General features: G+C 38.6%; 1 protein-coding gene across 1 annotated transcript in view; it reads right to left on the bottom strand.

The window, feature by feature from the left end:
- Positions 1-14489, bottom strand: part of LOC123724077 (T-box transcription factor TBX22-like) — a 15952-nt gene extending 1463 nt beyond the window's left edge. Inside the window, 7 exon segments of the mRNA XM_045686994.1 lie at positions 254-339; positions 431-495; positions 5464-5546; positions 5549-5627; positions 6621-6795; positions 12495-12596; positions 14408-14489. Of these exon segments, the coding sequence (XP_045542950.1) occupies positions 254-339; positions 431-495; positions 5464-5546; positions 5549-5627; positions 6621-6795; positions 12495-12596; positions 14408-14430 (613 nt within the window). The 5' untranslated portion in view covers positions 14431-14489.
- Between the last annotated feature and the right edge of the window lie 1819 nt (positions 14490-16308).

Genomic DNA, 16308 nt, shown 5'->3' with positions numbered 1-16308 from the left:
TTAGATTAACAACCATAACTAGAGTTAGATTAACAACAATATCTAGAGTTAGATTAACAACCATAACTAGCGTTAGATTAACAACCATAATTAGAGTTAGATTAACAACCACAATTAGAGTTAGATTAACAACCATACATAGAGTTATACAATGTAAATCTCTGTGATTGAGTTAACAGAATTGTTCTTAGTTTTACTTTTTTAATAATTAATGTCGGAATAGGTCTGTGTGTGTCTGTCTGTAGCCATTCACCTTGTAGCTGAAGAGTAAATGGTTTGAACTCCAGACTGAGGGGGCTTCTCCAGGGATAGGACTCCATGAGGCCGTCCAACACACCCCTACACAGAGAGAGTATTCAGAAGTGTTAAAATAGTGAACTATATAGAGAAAATGGTGTGATGTAGACACTTTATATCTGTGTTTGTTTACCTGTTCCGTCCTGGGTCTCTGAAGCCCTTAGCGAATGGGTTCCTGTCAATCTTCAATTTGGTGATCTGACAGCACAAACAACAAATCAGGACAGACAGAGGGTTAGGAATATGACCTACATGGTTTAGTAGGAGCTATGGTTTCAGCTACAGCTTTGTGAACTCTGCCTAGAAGGGAGGCATCCCGGAGTCGCCTCTTCACTGTTTAAATTGAGACTGGTGTTTTGCGGGTACTATTTAATGAAGCTGCCAATTGAGGACTTGTGAGGCGTCTGTTTCTCAAACTAGACACTCAAATGTATTTGTCCTCTTGCTCAGTTGTGCACCCACTCCCACTCCTATTTCTATTCTGGTTAGAGCCAGTTTGCGCTGTTCTGTGAAGGGAGTAGAACACAGTGTTGTACGAGATCTTCAGTTTCTTGGCAATTTCTCGCATGGATTAGCCTTAATTTCTCAGAACAAGAATAGACTGATGAGTTTCAGAAGAAAGTGTTTTGTTTCTGGACATTTTGAGCCTGTAATCAAACTCACAAATGCTGATGCTCCAGATACTCAACTAGTCTAAAGAAGGCCAGTTTTATTGCTTCTTTAATCAGAACAACAGTTTTCAGCTGTGCTAACATAATTGCAAAAGTGTTTTCTAATGATCAATTTTCCTTTTAAAGTGCTAGACTTGGATTAGGTAACACAACGTGTCATTGGAACACAGGAGTGATGGTTGCTGATAATGGGCCTCTGTACACCTATGTAGATATTTCATAAAAAATCAGCCGTTTCCAGCTACAATAGTAATTTACAACCTTAACAATGTCTACACTGTATTTCTGATCAATTCAGTTTAATGGACAAAAAATTGCTTTTGTTCAAAAACAAGTACATTTCTAAGTGACCCCAAACTTTTGACAGGTAGTGTATATGTGAACCCCCAAATCAATGTAGTTCTCATCATTTTGCGCCTCTTCGATGGTCCAACGTCCCTGTCTGTTGTTCGGTGCTTTCCCGGGTAAGGGGGCAGTAGCTCTTCGGCTGCATCAGATTCACAACTGTCAGTGTCCATGCTAGCTGGGCTAACAACAAATGTAGAATTACTGATGCTAGCATTGGATGTGCTTGTGGAAGCAGAACAACTTGTGTCGTCAACAGGTGCAGGTGTAGTACTGCTGGTAGTAGCAGGTGTAGTGCTGCTGGTAGTAGCAGGTGTAGTACTGCTGGTAGTAGCAGGTGTAGTACTGCTGGTAGTTGCAGTACTACCAGTAGAGCTGGTATGTGTCTCTATGGACGCGGGCCTTACGTTTTTTAACCATTTATCAATTTTCGAGCAAATGGAATGAGCAGCAGCTACGTTTGGCTACATATGGACCGTTAGTGGAATTCCCGCGAGAGAGTAACGGTTAATGTGATTGGATGTTCATTATTTGACTAGGCACACAGAGTGTTGCTGCTTTGGCAGCAGCTAACGGGGGATCCATAATAAATACAAATACAAATTTGACATTGTGTTGTTATTTCGCTGAACATGAGATGGTTTCATTTGGTTTTTGGCAGTGAAACGAGGCTACTCAGGTGAGAAAAACATCACCCAAATGTACAGCCCCGTGGAAAAATCTAAATGGAGTATTTGAAAATGTGAATCACATTTTTGTTTGGCGTACAGCTTGGGAAAAGCCGGTTTAGTAGGAGCTATGGTTTCCCCAGGTCACAGCTTGTCATAGTGATCCCTGTAGCAGGTGTCAGGGCCAGGAAAAAATATAACCTACAGTACCAGTCAAAAGTTTGGACACACCTACTCATTCAAGGGTTTTTCTGTCTTTTTACTCAGAACTATGAAATAACACATATGGAACCATGTAGTAACCAAAAAGGGTTAACTTGTTATGGATAGGGGGCAGTATTTTCACGGCCGGATAAGAAACGTACCCGATTTAATCTGGTTATTACTCCTGCCCAGAAACTAGAATATGCATATAATTAGTAGCTTTGGATAGAAAACACTCCAAAGTTTCTAAAACTGTTTGAATGGTGTCTGTGAGTATAACAGAACTCAAATGGCAGGCCAAAACCTGAGAAGATTCTGTACAGGAAGTACCCTGTCTGACCATTTCTTGGCCTTCTTTGTCATCTCTATCCAAAACAAAGGATCTCTGCTGTAACGTGACACTTTCTAATGCTCCCATAGGCTCTCAGAAGGCGCCAGAACATTGAATGATGACTCTGCAGTTACTGGCTGAAAAACAGTAGCGCATTTGGTAAGTGGTCGATCTGAGAACAATGAGACGGGCGTGCGCATGCACGTGAAGAGTCCATTTTAGATTTTGAGTCTTTGAACGGAAAGGACGTCTCCCGGTCGGAATATTATCGCTTTTTTATGAGAAAAATCGCATAAAAATTGATTTTAAACAGCGTTTCACATCCTTCAAGTACGGTAATGGAATATTTTGAATTTTTTTGTCACGATATCGTCCGGCGTCACCCTTCGTTACCCTTCGGATAGTGTCTTGAACGCATTCGAACAAAACGCCGCTATTTGGATTTAACTATGGATTATTTGGAACCAAACCAACATTTGTTGTTGAAGTAGAAGTCCTGGGAGTGCATTCTGACGAAGAACAGCAAATGTAATCCAATTTTTCTTATAGTAAATCTGAGTTTGGTGAGTACCAAACTTGGTGGGTGTCAAATTAGCTAACCCGTGATGGCGAGCTATCTACTCAGAATATTACAAAATGTGCTTTCACCGAAAAGCTATTTTAAAATCGGACACCGCGATTGCATAAAGGAGTTCTGTATCTATAATTCAAAATAATTGTTATGTTTTTTGAGAACGTAATTTAGTAAATTCACCGGAAGTGTTCGGTGGGAATGCTAGTTCTGAACGTCACATGCTAATGTAAAATGCTGGTTTTTGATATAAATATGTACTTGATTGAACAAAACATGCATGTATTGTATAACATAATGTCCTAGGAGTGTCATCTGATGAAGATCATCAAAGGTTAGTGCTGCATTTAGCTGTGGTTTTGGTTTTTGTGACATTATATGCTAGCTTGAAAAATGGGTGTCTGATTATTTCTGGCTGTGTACTCTGCTGACATAATCTAATGTTTTGCTTTCGTTGTAAAGCCTTTTTGAAATCGGACAGTGTGGTTAGATAAAGGAGAGTCTTGTCTTTAAATAGCTGTAAAATAGTCATATGTTTGAGAAATTGAAGTAATAGCATTTCAAAGGTTTTGAAATCGCGCCACAGGATTCAACTGGCTGTTACGTAGGTGGGACGAATTCGTCCCGCCGGTCCCATAGAGGTTAAAACAACAATAACCTCAGTCAGTTTATAGCGCTGATCTGAGGGCTGCTGGGAGCTGGAGACTGTAGGCCACACCCTCTGGGACTACAAACCCTTACAGCCAGCTGGGCAGCCAGCCATGTCAAACAGGGCACCCACACACACACACACACACACACACACACACACACACACACACACACACACACACACACACACACACACACACACACACACACACACACACACACACACACACACACACACACACGAACAGGGGAGTGGTAACAGGGTTTTATATGGTGTTTGACAGCCAGCCATCCTTAGCCAGCCTGGTCACTCTCTGGTCTCTAAATAATATGTCCTGAGCTTGGTTTAGTAGGGAGCTATGGTTTCCACAGTCACAGCCTGGTCACAGACCTGAGCTTGGTTTAGTAGGAGCTATGGTTTCCACAGTCACAGCCTGTCACAGACCTGAGCTTGGTTTAGTAGGAGCTATGGTTTCCACAGTCACAGCCTGTCACAGTCACAGACCACGAAGATGTGTGTGTTTCTGTCCTGAACAGATGATGTGTGTATTTCTGTCCTGGACAGATGGTGTGTGTGTGTCTGTCCTGAGCTTGTAAACCATGATGGTGTGTGTGTGTGTTTCTGTCCCTGAACAGATGGTGTGTGTGTTTCTGTCCTGAGCTTGTAAACCATGATGGTGTGTGTATGTTTCTGTCCTGAACAGATGGTGTGTGTATGTTTCTGTCCTGAACAGATGGTGTGTGTGTTTCTGTCCTGAACAGATGGTGTGTGTATGTTTCTGTCCTGAACAGATGGTGTGTGTGTGTCTGTCCTGAACAGATGGTGTGTGTGTGTGTGTGTGTGTCTGTCCTGAACAGATGTGTGTGTGTTTCTGTCCTGAACAGATGGTGTGTGTGTGTGTCTGTCTTGAACAGATGGTGTGTGTGTGTCTGTCCTGAACAGATGATGTGTGTCTGTCTGTCCTGAACAGATGGTGTGTGTGTTTCTGTCCTGAACAGATGATGTGTGTGTCTGTCCTGAACAGATGGTGTGTGTGTTTCTGTCCTGAACAGATGGTGTGTGTGTGTGTGTGTCTGTCCTGAACAGATGGTGTGTGTTTCTGTCCTGAACAGATGGTGTGTGTGTTTCTGTCCTGAACAGATGGTGTGTGTGTGTGTGTGTCTGTCCTGAACAGATGGTGTGTGTGTTTCTGTCCTGAACAGATGGTGTGTGTGTTTCTGTCCTGAACAGATGGTGTGTGTGCGTGTGCCTTTCTATATTATTATGCATTCAGCAGAAGTGAAGTGGACCCTGATGAAGAGAGCTGCTGCCAATCCACGAGAGTCTTCTGTTACTGCAGGGACCACAGGCAACACCACGGTCACATGGACACACACATGAAGCCAGTCCTCCTGATCTATTCTACTGAATGTCTAGTTGTAGACCACAGTGAAGCCAGTCCTCCTGATCCATTATACTGAGTTTCTAGTTTAGACCACAGTGAAGCCAGTCCAACTGATCTATTCTACTGAATGTGTAGTTTAGACCACAGTGAAGCCAGTCCAACTGATGCATTATACTGTGTTAGCATTAATACATAAATCATATTGTCAATAACTTTAACTACCTGTTGGTTCTGATAGACTGTTCTGATTCGCTGTTCTGATTGGCTGACGCAGTAAGTGCTTGTTAGTTCTGATTGGTAAGGCAGTACCTATTGGTTCTGACTGGCTGAGAGAAAGTACCTGTTGGTTCTGATAGGCTGTCACAGTGGTGAACTCTGTCTCTGGGAAGGAGAAGCTGGCCATACCCTCAGTGGGCAGCGAGGGATCTTTGATAGGTCCAGCCGGGGGTCGTGGCGGATCACATGGACGCGAGGCTTGTACTTATGCATTGACTGTAGAATGATCTGAACCAAGAGAGTCATTTAGAGAACGAAGTCAATGTGATGTCCATCAGCACAACATAGATGTTACATGCATTTTGGCCATGTATGTTGTGTTTTGGAGGTTTCTGAACTTCATGCAAGATTATATAACAACCAACTGCCATTAAAGATATGCAAACCTTACAACAGGTGTACCAATAACAACCACCAAATCCCAGACAAACATACCGGACACCATCACCAAGCTGTAGCCATTTTAACTTTCATCATGACTGTAGCCTTTTTCTAACAAAACATTTCTCATCTCAGATAGTTCGAAGCCTCTTTCAGTAAATTGTTTATTCTTGACCCATAAAAATACAGTGATAGAATAGAATTAAGCAATAAGGAGGTGTGGTATATGGCCGATGTACCACGGCTAAGGGCTGTTCTTATGCACAACGCAATGCAGAGTACAGCCTGCATACAGCCCTTAGCCGTGGTATATTGTCCATATACCACCAACCCCAGAGGGAGCCTTACTGTATTATGAACTGGTTACTGTCATTATTACACTTGTTTACTGTTTTAATGATGATGGTAACCAGTTTATAATAGAATGACTTGTTTACTGTTTTAATAATGTTGGTAACCAGTTTATAATAGAATGACTTGTTTACTGTTTTAATAATGTTGGGAACCAGTTTGTAATAGAATGACTTGTTTACTGTTTTAATAATGTTGGTAACCAGTTTATAATAGAATGACTTGTTTACTGTTCTAATGATGTTGGTAACCAGTTTGTAATAGAATGACTTGTTTGATATACCATGGCTTCCAGCCAATCATCATCCAGTACCTACACTACCCGGATTATAAAAAGTAGTTTTAAACCTGGTAGTTTGGATCCTGGATGCTGATTGGCTAAAACAGCATTCCAGCCATGTTTAATTAAATCCTATAGATTAGCAGTCAAATAGTAATAGAACACAGTAGATTAAATGATTGTAGATCAGAAAGAGAGATGTGACGTACGTGTCCCTTGTCCTCCATCTCATTGTTGGTCAGTTTGACCCGATCGAAGCTGATCACCTGACGCATCCACGTCTCGCCCACGCACGGGGAGTCCGGGTGCATGTACAAGCGCGGCGCGACGCAAGAGTGGTCCGTGTTTCCTGCCACCATCCACTGAGAGCTGTGGTACACATACCTAAATATAACAGAACATCACAACAGAACATCAGAACATCACATACCTGAATACAACAGAACAACAGAACATCGCATACCTAAATACAACAGAATATCAGAACATCACATACCTAAATACAACAGAACATCACAACAGAACATCAGAACATCACATACCTAAATATAACAGAACATCACAACAGAACATCACATACCTAAATATAACAGAACATCACAACAGAACATCACATACCTGAATACAACAGAACATCAGAACAGAACATCACATACCTGAATACAACAGAACATCAGAACAGAACATCAGAACATCACATACCTAAATACAACAGAACATCAGAACATCACATACATAAATATAACAGAACATCACAACAGAACATCAGAACATCACATACCTAAATACAACAGAACATCAGAACATCACATACCTAAATATAACAGAACATCACAACAGAACATCAAAACATCACATACCTAAATATAACAGAACATCACAACAGAACATCAGAACATCACATACCTAAATATAACAGAACATCAGAACATCACATACCTAAATACAACAGAACATCAGAACATCACATACCTAAATACAACAGAACATCAGAACATCACACACCTAAATACAACAGAATATCAAAACATCACATACCTAAATACAACAGAACATCACAACAGAACATCACATATCTAAATACAACAGAACATCACAACAGAACATCACATACCCTAAATACAACAGAACATCACAACAGAACATCAGAACATCACATACCTAAATACAACAGAACATCAGAACAGAATATCAGAACAGAATATCAGAACATCAGAACAGAATATCAGAATATCACATACCTAAACACAACAGAATATCAGAACAGAACATCAGAACAGAATATCAGAACATCACATACCTAAATACAACAGAACAGAACAGAATATCAGAATATCACATACGTAAATACAACAGAATATCAGAACAGAAAATCAGAATATCACATACCTAAATACAACAGAATATCAGAACAGAATATCTGAATATCACATACCTAAATACAACAGAATATCAGAACAGAATATCAGAACAGAATAGAATATCAGAATATCAGAACAGAACAGAACATCAGAACAGAACATCAGAACATCACATACCTAAATACAACAGAATATCAGAACAGAATATCAGAATATCAGACCAGAATATCAGAACATCAGAACAGAACATCAGAACATCACATACCTAAATACAACAGAATATCAGAACAGATTATCAGAATATCAGAACGGAATATCAGAACATCAGAACAGAATATCAGAACAGAATATCAGAACAGAATATCAGAATATCAGAACAGAACATCAGAACATCAGAACAGAACATCAGAACATCACATACCTAAATACAACAGAATATCAGGACAGAATATTAGAACATCAGAACAGAATACCAGAACAGAATATCAGAACAGAATATCAGAACATCAGAACAGAACATCAGAACATCACATACCTAAATACAACAGAATATCAGAACAGATTATCAGAATATCAGAACAGAATATCAGAACATCAGAACAGAATATCAGAACAGAAAATCAGAATATCACATACATAAATACAACAGAATATCAGAACAGAATATCTGAATATCACATACCTAAATACAACAGAATATCAGAACAGAATATCAGAACAGAATAGAATATCAGAACAGAACAGAACATCAGAACAGAACATCAGAACAGAACATCAGAACATCACATACCTAAATACAACAGAATATCAGAACAGAATATCAGAATATCAGACCAGAATATCAGAACATCAGAACAGAACATCAGAACATCACATACCTAAATACAACAGAATATCAGGACAGAATATTAGAATATCAGAACAGAATATCAGAACATCAGAACAGAATATCAGAACAGAATATCAGAACATCACATACCTAAATACAACAGAATATCAGAACAGATTATCAGAATATCAGAACGGAATATCAGAACATCAGAACAGAATATCAGAACAGAATATCAGAACAGAATATCAGAATATCAGAACAGAACATCAGAACATCAGAACAGAACATCAGAACATCACATACCTAAATACAACAGAATATCAGGACAGAATATTAGAACATCAGAACAGAATACCAGAACAGAATATCAGAACAGAATATCAGAACATCAGAACAGAACATCAGAACATCACATACCTAAATACAACAGAATATCAGAACAGATTATCAGAATATCAGAACAGAATATCAGAACATCAGAACAGAATATCAGAACAGAATATCAGAATATCAGAACAGAACATCAGAACATCAGAACAGAACATCAGAACATCACATACCTAAATACAACAGAATATCAGGACAGAATATTAGAATATCAGAACAGAATATCAGAACATCAGAACAGAATACCAGAACAGAATATCAGAACAGAATATCAGAACATCAGAACAGAACATCAGAACATCACATACCTAAATACAACAGAATATCAGAACAGAATATCAGAACAGAATATCAGAACATCAGAATAGAACATCAGAATATCACAACAGAATATCACAACAGAACATCAGAATATCAGAACAGAATATCACAACAGAATATCAGAATATCACAACAGAATATCACAACAGAATATCAGAACAGAACATCAGAATATCAGAACAGAACATCAGAACAGAACATCAGAATATCACAACAGAATATCAGAACAGAACATCAGAATATCAGAACAGAATATCACAACAGAATATCAGAACATCAGAACAGAATATTACATTTACATTTACATTTACGTCATTTAGCAGACGCTCTTATCCAGAACGACTTACAAATTGGTGCATTCACCTTATGATATCCAGTGGAACAACCACTTTACAATAGTACATCTATATCTTTTTTGGGGGAGGGGGGGGGGTTAGAAGGAAGGTGGTGATTGACTCCGCTGTCCTGGCGTCGTGAGGGGAGCTTGTTCCACCATATTAGAACATTACATCAGAACAGAATATCAGAACATTACATCAGAACAGAATATCAAAACAGAACATCAGAACAGAACATCAGAACAGAATATCAGAACAGAATATTAGAACACAATATCAGAACACAATATCAAAACCAGAATATCAGAATAGAATATCAGAACAGAATATCAGAACATCAGAACAGAATATCAGAACAGAATATCAGAATAGAATATCAGAACAGAATATCAGAACATCAGAACAGAATATCAGAACAGAATAACAAAACAAAATATCAGAACAGAACATCAGAACAGAACATCAGAACAGAATATCAGAACAGAACATCAGAACAGAATATCAAAACAAAATATCAGAACATCAGAACAGAATATCAGAACAGAATAACAAAACAGAACATCAGAACAGAACAGAACATCAGAACAACATCAGAACAGAATTCCAGAACAGAACATTAGAACAGAATATCAGAACAAAATATCAGAACATCAGAACATCAGAACAGAACAGAATATCAGAACAGAATAACAAAACAGAACATCAGAACAGAACAGAACATCAGAACAGAACATCAGAACAGAATATCAGAACAGAATATCAGAACACAATATCAGAATAGAATATCCTTTGACTTTATTGTCCACCCAGAGTTGACAAGTTGGCTTCACTAACAACAGGTGAAAAGACTAATAATGAGTTGTGACCACATAGTTCTCCCCTTACAAAGCTATGCCATAAGAGTTTGCCATGAAGTAACTGACTTTCCAAGTCAAACATTTTTGTGACTATATTTAGGCTATAGAGGCCTAGCTGTATTTGATATACCCCTCGACCCTCCAGTGGTGCGTATTCATGGATGCTAAGGAAAGCCAGGCTTCGCACAAAAATTACCAAGAAAAAAGGAAAAAAACATACATTATTTTATATCTTTCGTCTCTTTGTGTTTCATAATTTTCCTTTAATTCGCAAGAGGCTGAATGTATCTCACTAGAAAAAGCATCCGAGGGAGTGAAACAGCGCCCCTCTGTCTCTGTATGCGTAGCACATCTGTCTAATGCTGTCTGGTCAAAATGTGTATGAAATTGTTGCAAGGGAAGCCAGCAATCATTTGGTCTTCCTTGATTAAAAAAATATACAATAATAGGCAATCAGCTTTGAGCTAAGCTGAGTGAACTCAACTGTGAATGGTCCTTGCACACCAAAAAAAGTGTTAAGGGAAGCCAGTTTGGAATTTCACATCACATCAAAAGCCAAACCTCATTGACAGAAAAAAAAACTTGAATTGTTGCATCTCGTTGTGTTGTTGTCCTCTGGTGGCTAGCTAGCTAAAATTGTCCCTTTCCTAAATTAGCCATGGATGGAGATAGGGATTTGTACTTGTGGTTTTACTTAATTCTCCTTCCTGGTCAATGATTAAAAAGGCGATTCTGATCCAACCATAAATTCATAACATTGTGCCCCTGGCCCGAGAGGCTGGAAGTTCAATATGTAGCGAGACATAGAAGGCTAATGTTAACTAATTGGCTAATCGTTGCCCATGAAAGGAAGTTAGGCTAGCAAGCAAGCAAGCATTTTAGTCAGGTAGGTAAGGACACCAAAAACTAAAAGGGTGTACTGTATGACAGAGTCATAGACCGTTACGTCAACATGAAAGAGAGGAGGATGGAATTGGCGTTTCTCTACAAGTAGGGTGTGTCAACATGTTTTTTTCTACTTAAACACACACACAGCAAGCAGCACCATGGACAGGCACATAGTATTGAGCTTAATTGATTTCTAAATAGTTTTTGGAATCGTTTAGTTGGGCTGTATTACACTATGCAGAGGTGATTAGCTGGTGGTGATGTGGTGCTGCAATAGTGGGAGGCAGCTTCTGGTTTCTTTTCGACTTGTGGAAACTCTCCTGGGTTCTAAATCAATAGTTGTTTAGTAGTTCAAAAAATGTTAGAAATATTAACCTTGCTTTACCGCTGTAGGTCATGTGACTGTTTCCTACCATATGCTTTGTGGACTCCGCTGGACAGATGTCGCTCTGGTTTTGTAATAAAACGAAGGTGTGGTGGAATTTATTCTGCCACTGTGTCTTCTAAACATGGTATTGGAACTGAATGTTTAAATATTTCCTGGATATAGTATACTTACTTACTTACTTTATTGTGTATTTCATATTTCTAATTCTTAATTATCTTTATTTAATTTTAATTGTATTTTTTTAAATACATTTTATTCTTTATTACAATGATGCGTTTTGAGTTTGCAAGAATGGCATTTCACTGTACTTGTGCACGTGACATTAGAACTTGAAACGCATTGCCTCAGCCTTAGGTCTATCACCGTGGCAAGGCATATGAACGAACAGGTTATAGAGCAAACAACGCATTTATCAAAACACATTGGTTGTAATATGGCTTTTTTTCCCCTAGCTTGGCTCCCACGGTGATTTTACCCAAGCACCACTACTGTCACCCTATGCTCGTTAAATGCGTGTATATTGGGTAAAATGCTTGATTTACAGTACAAAAATATAGTAGAATTTGCAGCTTCATTTGAGAGAAATGTGGAAACAATGGAAAGACCTATTGATGCAATAATGCGCTGGTTTTAAAGTACGTTTCTAAAATAGGAGACCATTTCCTTTCGTTCAATTTACAATTGTAGGTTACATATACGTTTAGGGTCTACCTGTATCGTTTGGAGTCGATGGGCAAAACGTCCATGGCGATGTAGTACTGCTGGCACGGGTCCAAGTTACGCACCTTTACGCGCAAGGACGGGAACATCCTCCTGTAGAAAACACACACAGAGTTTAAAGTAGGATAAATGAGCAAAAATTGTTATCATATAATAGCGTATTTAATTCAATCCATAATTTTATTCAATATCAACTAGTGCGTCAGTTAAATTTGTTGGAAATGTAACACCAGTGAAAGAGAGGCTACGGGCCTCAGTCAAGTGAATATGGGTTAGGGTTAGCCTAACCTAACCTAACCCTAACCCCTAAACCCTAACCCTAACCCTCAGTCAAGGTGAATCTCTGAGGCCACGAGGGCATTCTGACGAGATGTATTACTCGTCTCATAAAAAGGACTATCAAATGTTTAAAACGAACTTTGCAGCAACAGAGATAATATAATTTATAACAAGTCATGAAATGTTTAGCCTATATAGAATAACATGTGATTTTATGAAACTGTTATGAAAATGTTAAAGAATATGCAAAGAAATTAAAATTACAAAATTACCACAAATGTAATTACAAAATAACAGAGCTCCAATTCCTGAGGAATAAAGCATGTACACTGTTAATTATATGATAAGAGTCAACGAATATAAAGTTATAGAAATACTATAAAAAAAATACAACCCTAAAACACTATGAAAAAATACAACCCTAAAATACTTCGAAAAATTCCAATGGCCATTTATAAAATGATAAAAAGTATCCCCATTTAGTTTTTACGTAGTAGTACTGACCCTGCAAAATAAATACTCGACAAGCCCTTTCGCCTTTTCCCCCTCCTACACATACTGCTGTTGTTGTTTTAACTGTGTAAAAACATTTTTTCTATTGGTGAAATTAAATAAACATTCAATAGTTTGAAGGCTGCAGTAAATCCAGGTGCAATTGTAAATGAGAAGTTGTTCTCAACTTGCCTACCTGGTTAAATAAAGGTAAAATAAAATAAATAAATACAAAATTGTACATTTAATTTGTAGATACAGCCAATGTAAAGATTTCATACACAGCAATCGAATAATAGGCTATAGGCCTGTATAATAGACTATAGGCCTGTATAATAGACTATAGGCCTGTATAATAGGCTATAGGCCTGTAAAATAGGCTATAGGCCTGTATAATAGGCTATAGGCCTGTATAATAGGCTATAGGCCTGTATAATAGACTATAGGCCTGTATAATAAGCTATAGGCCTGTATAATAGACTATAGGCCTGTATAATAGGCTATAGGCCTGTATAATAAAACTGTAGGCCTGTATAATAGACTATAGGCCCTGTATAATCCAGACTATAGGCCTGTATAATAGACTATAGGCCTGTATACTAGGCTATAGGCCTGTATAATAGACTATGGGCCTGTATAATAGGCTATAGGCCTGTATAATAGGCTATAGGCCTGTATAATAGGCTATAGGCCTGTATAATAGACTATAGGCCTGTATAATAGGCTATAGGCCTGTGATAATAGACTATAGACCTGTATAATAGACTATTGGCCTGTAAAAATAGACTATAGGCCTGTATAATAGACTATAGGCCTGTATAATAGACTATAGGCCTGTATAATAGACTATAGGCCTGTATAATAGGCTATAGGCCTGTATAGAAAATGTTTTTGTTTTTGCAAGTGCAACATCAGTGACTTGTTGCAATATGGCCCTCTTTCCTGACCAATGTGTATTATCCTCATACTGTAAATCAGATTAATTAACAGTTTGATTAGTGTGTAGTCCATATTGTAGTGTATTGGCTACTGTGTGTTAGTGTGTAAAGGTCTGAGTTTTACCTAGTTTAGCTAGCGTGTGTAAAGGTCTGTAATTTGACAGTTTGGTAGGCGTGTGAAGGGGTCAGTTTTACCTGCCCGCTTTGGTAATAATCATCTCTGTCCCGATCTCATGAAACCTAGTCCACAGATCCGACCCTGGAGCTCCACCCGGACATCTCTCTCCTCTCTACCCGGGTTAGAGTCACTATCTCCCGGCCTTCTCCTTTCTTCTCTCCCGGCTCAGATTCGCAGTCTCCCAGCCTTCTTGGCGTGTTACCAGCCTTCCTCCTCTGGTCGTTTGGGTAATCTTTTTGAGTGAAGGAACAGTTTAAGACATTCTATATTGTTGATAAATTAGAACTGTTGCATCCTGAACATGCGGAATGCTGCTGGCTTGATTCCATTTAAGTGTAAAGCTTTCAGCTGTTTCCTTTAATTAAAACACATCAATTTGACAAACCATTGAAGTGAAAAACGCTAGGAATGTGTCATCAATAGTCCTAGAAAATCAACACAAAGCCACAAAACAAGTTGTTGTTTTCTATTTTACTACTTGGACAGTGCTTCTCAGAAGAAGCAAAGACACTAATGTTTTTATTTTTACATTACTATCTAGATTTGTTTCTGTCTTAAAAAAAGATGACTTTTTATTCAAGTTAGTCGCAGAATAGTGCGTGTGTAAAGCAGAGAGATGCGCGGGTTAAAGTTGACCGACCGTGTTTGTCTGTCTCCTGCCGATTGGAGCTTGTCTCCGTCTCTGTGTCTCCCAGTGAGCTCGAGTCCTTCCCGTTCTCCTCCTTCATCCTCTTTATCGTTTTACCGACCAGTGCTTCCACCGAGAAAGCGTGGGCTCGTGAGCTCAGACCCCTGCATCCTGACGCGAGGCGGTTAGTCTCCTTTCTCTGGGGTCCTGAAGGCTGCACTCTTGTCGCGCGCTGTTCCGTTTTTCCGCTTCACCCAGGGGCTCTGCGAGTCCCCCGGTCTGTCTGCCTTCTGTTCATGTGGCTGTGCGACGCAGCTAATTGACCCGGTGAGTTCCCATGGCTCCGTGGCGCGCGCACTATGCATCTAAATCCATGTTAACGGCCCCGCAGTTTCCGCTTGCCTCTCTCCTCCCTTTCCTCCTTTTCATGCTCCTCCTCTCTCTCTTCTCTCTCTCTCTCTCTCTCTCTCTCTCTCTCTCTCTCTCTCTCTCTCTCTCCCTCTCCCTCTGTCTCAAAGTAAATAAACACTAAACATTACACTCAAATCGACAGACGGCAAGTATCAGTTCTCATTATGTATTTCTTTGGTATTTTACATTTTTCTAATTGCGTCATCATTCTATTTTATCAATGCATCTGATACTCTTCAGTGCATTCTCCTTTTGTCTGGGTTTTTGGACAGCTTTTAGACTCACCTCTTGACTGAAACAAACAGTTAGACAGCCATATTAGGTGCACTGTTAAAACACCATTGAGTAAGATATTGCTAATTTTTTTGGTACATTTCAGATTTTAATGAAACAACCTGGAGTTATGAAAATAATTATTTTAATTGTTAAAAAGGGGTGAATAATTCATTTATTGCTCCATTTGTTTGGTGTGTTGGTTTAATTACATCTTCTACACGTTCAATTTTTTTATTTGTATTTTGTCTATTATTCCAAATAGTGAAATACATTCAACGTCTTTTGTATTTGTTGAATAACTCGTTCCTAAAAGGCACCCAACTATACGATTGATTTAAGCTAAACGAAGAATGTTTTTAATACACTACTATTTTGTTTTAATGTGAACAACAGTATTTACAGTTTCCCGACATAGAAAGCCATGCTCTGTTTTAACTATGACCACACATAATAAAACAGCCTTTTAGAGAATATTTACACGTGTGATATTTCATCTAAAATAACAGGTGTTTAAAACGGAAAAAGATTCTGAAATTCAATGTTAGTTTGTCAATAAAATAAATGAGACGTTAGTTTGTCAACAAAATAAATGAGATGTTAGTT

This window comes from Salmo salar, chromosome ssa09 (genome assembly GCF_905237065.1).
Source record: "Salmo salar chromosome ssa09, Ssal_v3.1, whole genome shotgun sequence".
Taxonomy (NCBI): domain Eukaryota; kingdom Metazoa; phylum Chordata; class Actinopteri; order Salmoniformes; family Salmonidae; genus Salmo; species Salmo salar.
Note: the sequence above shows the minus strand (reverse complement) of the source record. Positions and strands in the feature narration are given on the sequence as shown.